The 7455-nt window shown below is 37.6% G+C and overlaps 1 protein-coding gene across 1 annotated transcript; it reads right to left on the minus strand.

Moving 5' to 3' along the window:
* Positions 1 to 1631: 1631 nt before the first annotated feature.
* On the minus strand, positions 1632 to 6045 carry msmo1 (methylsterol monooxygenase 1). Its single transcript, XM_061084059.1, has 6 exons — positions 5980 to 6045; positions 4376 to 4669; positions 4138 to 4286; positions 3302 to 3428; positions 2990 to 3144; positions 1632 to 2072 (listed from the first exon to the last, which is right to left on the minus strand). The coding sequence occupies exons 2-6, from the start codon at positions 4628 to 4630 to the stop codon at positions 1883 to 1885; spliced, it is 876 nt and encodes a 291-aa protein (XP_060940042.1). The 5' UTR covers positions 4631 to 4669; positions 5980 to 6045; the 3' UTR covers positions 1632 to 1882.
* Between the last annotated feature and the right edge of the window lie 1410 nt (positions 6046 to 7455).

Genomic DNA, 7455 nt, shown 5'->3' on the forward strand with positions numbered 1-7455 from the left:
CAAGCCTTATCTGTGCTGCAGCTTCAGGCTATAAATATCTCTCCTTCTGCTCCCTCTCTCTCCTCTCTCTCCTCCTCCTCCTGCTGTGTGATGCGCTGCTCCACCTGAGCCCGAGCTCCCTCCAGAGGGAAGCCAGCGAGGAGGAGGACGCACATCCGGCCAGGGGTTTTCAAAGTTGAGCGAGCGAGTAGATCTTTATTTTATAGAGAACGTTTGATTCCAGGTGGATCATGGGGATGGAAACGATAAAGCAGAAAATAATAAATGAAATGGGTTAAAATAAGATGTAATAAAAGATTTTAAAAAGTGAGACAGAAAATTGGTTAAAAAAAGAAAATCAAAAACAATAAAAGAGGTTTAAATAAAAGATAAAAAACAATTGCGACCGGTGGAAAAGAACATCAGCTAAAAGGGAAGGTTTCTAGTTTAGATTTAAAAGATGTTGAGCTCACACCAATAAAGACATTAACTGCAACAAGCTGTTTATTTCATATTTCTAAAGTCAAACACAACAAGTTGTTTTGAAGATATATAATTGGTAAGACCAATATAGAATAATAAAACTGACTAAATTGCAGATCCAATACGCAGATGATAACCTTCAAATATGATAACCACATAAAATGTTGTGTCATTCTGCTTATTGTCACATATTTGTGTTTTTTTGGGATGTGTGTTTTAGTTCATCCGAGCTCTTTTTAGCCACTTTTATGAAAAAAATCTTTGTTCATGTTCAACTGCAGAAATTAAATAAAAAAACGACCTGCAATAAACTGTTATCATGAAAAGAATCGAACGTCTGGGGCTATTCTACAGGCTGTGTTTCTCATATGATTAATTCATTTATTGTGTCTTATTTGGTTGTTTATTTCATATAAGTAGAGTCTTTAAATTTTCTAAATTTAAAGCTAAGCACCAAACTAAATCCAGCTAATGAGATATAAGCTCTTGTTGTGAGGCCACTTCCTGTTCGGTGTGGGCTGCTGCTGGTTGACTTGATGCTGCTGTGTGCTGGATGGGGCTGGAGGGGTGTGACCACAGTGCAGCAGAGACACAGGGAACTTTGTCATCCTTATCAGCCCAGAATTAATGTGAGACCAGCAAAACCACAGAAATTCACCGAGAGGATTGAATGATGATGATTAAGAACAATATCTTCTTAATAAGATGGAACAGATGTCATGTCTGATCACATAGCAACAAATACAACTGGTCAACACAACCAAACACAACCTGATCAATGTAGTTCAAATGTTTTATTGTAATGTGACAGAAACACCAAAACAAAACATGCTCAAGATTTCTTTTTGTAAAAGTAAGAACAGAATTTTATTATTGTTACAGTCTAAAACAAAATAGGCTTGATTATCCTGGAAGCTCAACGCGGACAGATCACCACCCTTTTTTAATTTGTATGGGTTTTTTTCATCTTTTTCTTAAGAAACAAGTCTGACTCTTCCCAGGCGTCAGAGCTGAGTTTAGTCAGTTCCTGTTAAACTGAAGCTTTAAAAGAGTTCAAAACTGTGTCATCGTGACTCAGTTCAACTCCCAGAGGAAGCGCTTAAAGTGCTGAAACATTCAGAGGTATACAGAGCGAGGTCGTGCTCAACGACAAAGCAACAAATCAAAAATGAGGATGTTGATGTTTTTTATTCAGCGAGCAGCACACAACAACAACAGCTGTTTTCACAGAGAGGCACAGAGGGTGGACTGAAGACAACAGGCAGGCTGACTCAGAATCCAAATCACAGCAGAGACTATTCATTTAAAGTACACCTTTAGTGTGTGTTTGATTGTGCACTGACACAATCTGTGTGTGCTCACTGTGACACTCACTCCCTCCTCCCCACACAGGAGGAGTGTGAACACAGGTGTGAGCGGTTTACTCCTCCTTCTTGACTCCCTGTTTCATCAGGTGTTTGTTGTACTGGTTGTCGGTGTTCAGCACCTTGTCCCACCACGTGAAGGTGGAGGCGTAGTTCCCGGTGAAGTTCATGTGGTGGAAGTCGTGGAAACGGGTGCCGGCGTAGAACGGGATGAGGTGGAGAGGGTTCCAGGGGATGTCATAGCCGCTGAGAGAAAAAGACGGGAAGTGCAGGGTGAGTCACCTTTTCAATTAAAAATAATATGAAAAAACAAAAGCTAAAATTACTAGTTTTTAGACATTTTCCAACAAGACAAAAGTTTGTTTAGATGAGATGTGGAAAATAATCAGAAATGATGTATTAAAATGACCAATTTTTGATGATATTCATGGAATTCAGCACCAGTTGCTTATTCAACATGAACTAATATATTAATGTTATTAATAACATTTCATACTTCAGTGAGCAAACATAAAAGCACAGAAAGGCAAGTGGTTTAAGAATAGATAAATCCAAAATAATGTTTTGAATATACACATACTCAAATATCAAGAGTCTGATATTATTATATAAACAGAATCTGTGAACTTGGCCCATGTCTTGTATGATTTTATTAAATTTTCATATTTATTCTTCCATCAAAATCAAATCTCCAATATACTTTTGTGTTTTATTTATCAAAAAATACACTTAAATATAATAACAATTGTAAAATGCCCACATTATGATAAAGAGGATCAATGTCCACTGATGGTTCAACATCTGGTGTTCTCTAGGGCCCTCTAGTGGTTGATATCACAAGTTACTGGCATGAGCTAACATCAGCAAACATGTAGCATGCTGCTCTGCTTCTCGAGTGCTTTAAGTAAACTTGTGTGACTATTTTGTTCCACAGGGCAAATTCTATATTTTGTGGATCTTTTAGGTGGAAAAAAAAATACAAAACCGGCAGCAATTAGCCATTCAAATGTTATATATAAAAACACTGCTAAAGAAAAATAACAGTGATCGTAGCTGTGAAAATGTTTGGACACCCTAAATCAGACACTTCCTACACAGAGGAACAGCAGCAGACACAAAGACACCGTATACACATGTGAGTGAAAGCTGTTTTTGGAACCTACCTGTGGACGTCGATGGTCTCCAGCAGGCGGAAAGACACCCAGGCCCAGAGGAAGAACACGTGGTTGCAGAAGAGCATGATGCCGATGAAGAAACCAGCTCCCAGGATGAGGGTCTCAGCAGGATGGGCATATTCGGCCTGCATGCCAAACGGAGCCTGGACGACAGAGGAGAGACGGTTACGTACCATGATGTGTTTGTACTCACTGGTTGAAGCTGCAGCATGTTTAATAACTAACTCTACAGTTGAGAGCTAAACCAGAAAAGGGGTGTGAGTCTGTGTATTCATCTTATCACTTGTGCATTCCACTCACGGTGAACTCATGGTGGACCTTGTGGATGTACTTGTAGACCCTGCGGTGATGCAGCAGGCGATGGAGGAAGTAGTGCCAGGTGTCTTCAACCACAGCGCAACCGAAGCACTGGAGCAGGACGTACGGCCTGGAGACAGACAGAGGGATGGAAAAAACTCACTGAAATATTCTGACCAGCAAAACAAACAAACACCGTAAAACGATTAGTTCAGTTCAAACATGTTCTTCACATCCTGCCTCCAGGAGCATTTTAATGAAGGAGATCACAGCATAAAGTAAGACAATATACACTATGATTCAAACACTAAAATAATTCTATATGTCATAAATAAGTGCATTATGAAAGGTCCACAGAGCACACAACATAATGGAGAACATGTGTATGATCACTGTTAATAGTATTTATTATTTGTAGATATGATCTGTGCGTCTATGGTTTTAAATTTATAAAAATGTTGGAATATCTAGACTTTCCCGATGCTGTCTGAAAAAAGGACAGATCTCACTGAGCTTCATTCATCAGTGAACTTCATTAATAAAAAACCTGCAGTTTGCTGTGTAAATATTGAACCTTATATCTAATCAAATATTATACTGCATTCATTCTGTTACTTCTTATACTACAAAATGGACATCACCATTTAATCAACATTTTATTACTGTCTTGTGGTACAGACCGGAATTCACATCACAATTTTTAAGTTATATTAATTTATTAAGTCTTTTACTTAAATTTGTTATTGTTTTCCTGGTTTTAATGTTTTAAATTGTTCTTTCTCTTTTTGTACACAATATTCTATATTTTTATTTGGTTATATATATATAGAAACACTGACCAGCGTGGCATGGAGGCCCAGTCGTACGGGATGTTAAAGAACTCAGTGAAGTAGTACGTCCCACAGATCAGTGGCAGCTGGATGCAGAAATGGTTGAACAGCAACATCTTGAAACATCTCCACTGTTTCTCCCAGGTCTCTGGTTTGTCCTGCACGCACAGTGGAGAGGCTCAGTCAGACCGACTTCACACTGAGGAAATAAAATGACTTCCAACAACCACAAACAACACACACGAACCTGCTGGATCTTGTATTTCTGCATGAAGGGCAGGAACTGGAAGACGAAACCAGGCAGACAGAAGAAGAAGTAGATGAACTCGTGGACGATGAGCGACCCCCAGGTGGCAATCTGGAACTTGGTGTAGTTGTCCATCATGTAGCCCCACGCGTGTTCCAGGGACGGCTGGAGGGGGTTCTCGGGTAACGCCGCGTCGACATACTCCACTGCGAGGTAGGCAGAGCTCAAGATGTCTGCCGAGCCGTTCGCCATCATGATGGACAAAGGAGGTGGGCTGCAGAGCTGGAGAGAAGACTGGAAAACAAGAAAAGAAGAAGTGTTACATTATGGATTGAGACTGTGGGTTTCTCTATAAACACTCACAAAAACAATGTAAAGGATAGACCATCTACATCAAGCTTTATATCTTTATCGTATTAAGGCTAATATAGGAGAAAACTTTGAAACACTGTACAATATGTTCAACAGTAAGAAAGGGTATTACGGTAAAATTATCTTAAAATAAAATAATCATAATGGTCAGATTTATTTAATCATTTAAAGTAATTATAATAACAACACATCAAATAAACATCAACATAAATTCATCTTCACTTCACCAGAAGACAGAAATAATAATTTTAATATTTTGTCCTTTAACGCATGTCAGGGATACTCTTCTGAAATACATAAACAATCTCAAAATGGAATCACTTCAATTCAGATGAATATAACAAATTCTGAGGTCACAGTTCTAACGTGTGCTAGAAGTAGGTGATAAAATAACTATCAATAATTATTGCAGCGACAAAATATTGATCGTTAGAATGCTTTTACATTTTGCAAGCACAGCGAGGAGGTACAACACATGATCTACCTCAGGTGACTTTATCCTGAAATTTAAAATAAATAATACAGAGACGTGTGTCGTAATAATCATAAAAATTGACAGATGTGGATTTTTATGATTATTTTTTTATCGCTCAGCCCTAAAATGATTCATGCAGAACAATATCTGACCATCTTTAACTATTTGTGTCACATTAGAGCTTGTTACCACATCTCAAACATCACTATTTACACTATATCTTGTGTTTTCACCATTAATTTAAAGCCAGATCAACCTGCTTCAATTTCCTACGACAAGATGTTGCTTAGAATATCAAATACACAATAATACACAATTATTAAACCACATTTCATTCACAAGCATGTACAATAACACTTATAACAGTCTATTTGTGTAACTACTTTAACATTTACCTAACAACACGGTGATGAAACAGTTTGTTCTCGTCCCAGACAAAAGACTTCCGCAGAGGAAACATCCCATAATCTCTCTGTGTCTCAGCCATGTTACATTTAAATAATTAACAACAGTCCCTGCGTCACTCCTTCGTGCACTTTTGTTTAATTGAGTGTTTATTAATTAAAAACCCATCGTGTGTCCTCTCAGTGCTGAAGATCTTTTACACACAACTACACACCAGCGTCCTGCCTCCATTACGGCTCCACAACAACTTAGCTTCATTCTTCACGTTATCCGTTAATGAAATAAGGAATAAAACATTATTAAATTCCTCTAAATGTTAATTATATATCTGAGGACGTTGTTGATGTCTCACCTTCCCGAGGAACCGTCCCGTTCACCTGAGACAGAGGCGGAAGACCGGGGGTATTGTACAGGGACATCCAGCGCTGTGATTGGCTGAGCGGAGAAGAGAGTGACGTCGTGGAGGCCGTGCAGCCGTCCCTGATTGGTCCGCTGGGTGGAGCGATGATAGTGAGACTGCAGGTCGCCCCAGCAACAGCCAATCAGAGGGCGAGCTCCGCGTTTCATAACCTCCGCGTTTGTTACATGGAGCGAAGGCGATGAGGAGGTTCCACAACTCTGACTCATGAGTCTTTACTTTACTGTCGACTCACTTTAAATACATTTAAATTATCACACTGCTCTTTACTTGTAAACAAGAAAGAAAGTAAATAAATCACTGTGTTATAACTTTGTTTACACATATCTCAGACTTTGTAACGTGTGAAATTCTGTCTTGATAAGGGCTGAAAGGAATTTTGAATTTGGCAATAATAGCATGTTTTTGTGTAGTTTTTTTTTTACTTTAAATGCTTTGCTTCTACTGTTTTGCATTTAGCATTTCACTTTTTTACTTCACTTTTTATATATTTTATCTTTTATATATTTTTATTCAGAAATGTTTATCTCAAAATAAATGTTACTTTGTATAAATATTGATAAAAAGTGAGTAAATAACAAGTAAACAGTGAGTAAATATATACTGGTTTCCCATTTTTCATTGCTCTCCTATGCATGTTGTATTTATTGCGCTTTTATGTTTCTATGTTCATTGTTTGCACCAATAACCAGAGCAAATTCCTTGTAAGTGTGAACGTACTTGGCAATAAAATACTTCTGATTATGATAACTTTGTATACACATTCTATCTCAGACTTTGTAACGTGTGAAAATCAGTCTTGATAAGGGCTGAAAGGAATTTAGAATTTGGCAATAGCATGTTTTTGTGTAGTTTTTTTTAACTTTAAATGCTTCAATAATACTACAACTGCTTTATTTCACTGCTATTTACTACATACTGTGGATGTACATTACATTACTTCCCATGTAGTATTTCTGCACTCTCAATCCATTTTTGCACTATACTCTCATCCTATTCCACATGTGACTTATGTATTGCACAAAAAAGCTCCTTTTATCCCTGTGATGCCAATTTTTGCATACTTGTAACCAAAGACGTGATTTATGCAGAAATTAAATAAAACAGCCTGTTTGACATTATAATAAATGGGTTATGATTAAAATTAAGATATCACACACACACACACACACACACAGGTTCCATTTCAATGTTTTTACTGATTTGGCAAAGTTTTAAAAACCGATTATATCATTTCACAGCTTTAAATACAAGAAGCATATTTATTAATGATAATATAAAACAAGTAATGAAACGTTTTCAAAGTCATTAGCCTACATGACATTCCTCAATACACTGACAAGAAACAGCGATACCAGTTACTATTATAGCAAGTTTTCAATAGTAGGAGGAAGAAGGAAGAGAGAAAGA

The sequence above is a fragment of the Limanda limanda genome, chromosome 2, assembly GCF_963576545.1.
Source record: "Limanda limanda chromosome 2, fLimLim1.1, whole genome shotgun sequence".
In the NCBI taxonomy this organism is placed as follows: Eukaryota; Metazoa; Chordata; class Actinopteri; order Pleuronectiformes; family Pleuronectidae; genus Limanda; species Limanda limanda.

What these genes read in the sequence shown, in the direction of transcription:
- msmo1 (XM_061084059.1), bottom strand. Translation starts at nt 4,630, where the DNA reads ATGATGGCGAACGGCTCGGCAGACATCTTGAGCTCTGCCTACCTCGCA. An exon ending in AGAAATACAAGATCCAGCAG is followed by an intron (nt 4,287 to 4,375) that starts GTTCGTGTGTGT and finishes CTGTGCGTGCAG; the next exon opens with GACAAACCAGAGACCTGGGA. An exon ending in GAGACCATCGACGTCCACAG is followed by an intron (nt 2,073 to 2,989) that starts GTAGGTTCCAAA and finishes TTTTTCTCTCAG; the next exon opens with CGGCTATGACATCCCCTGGA.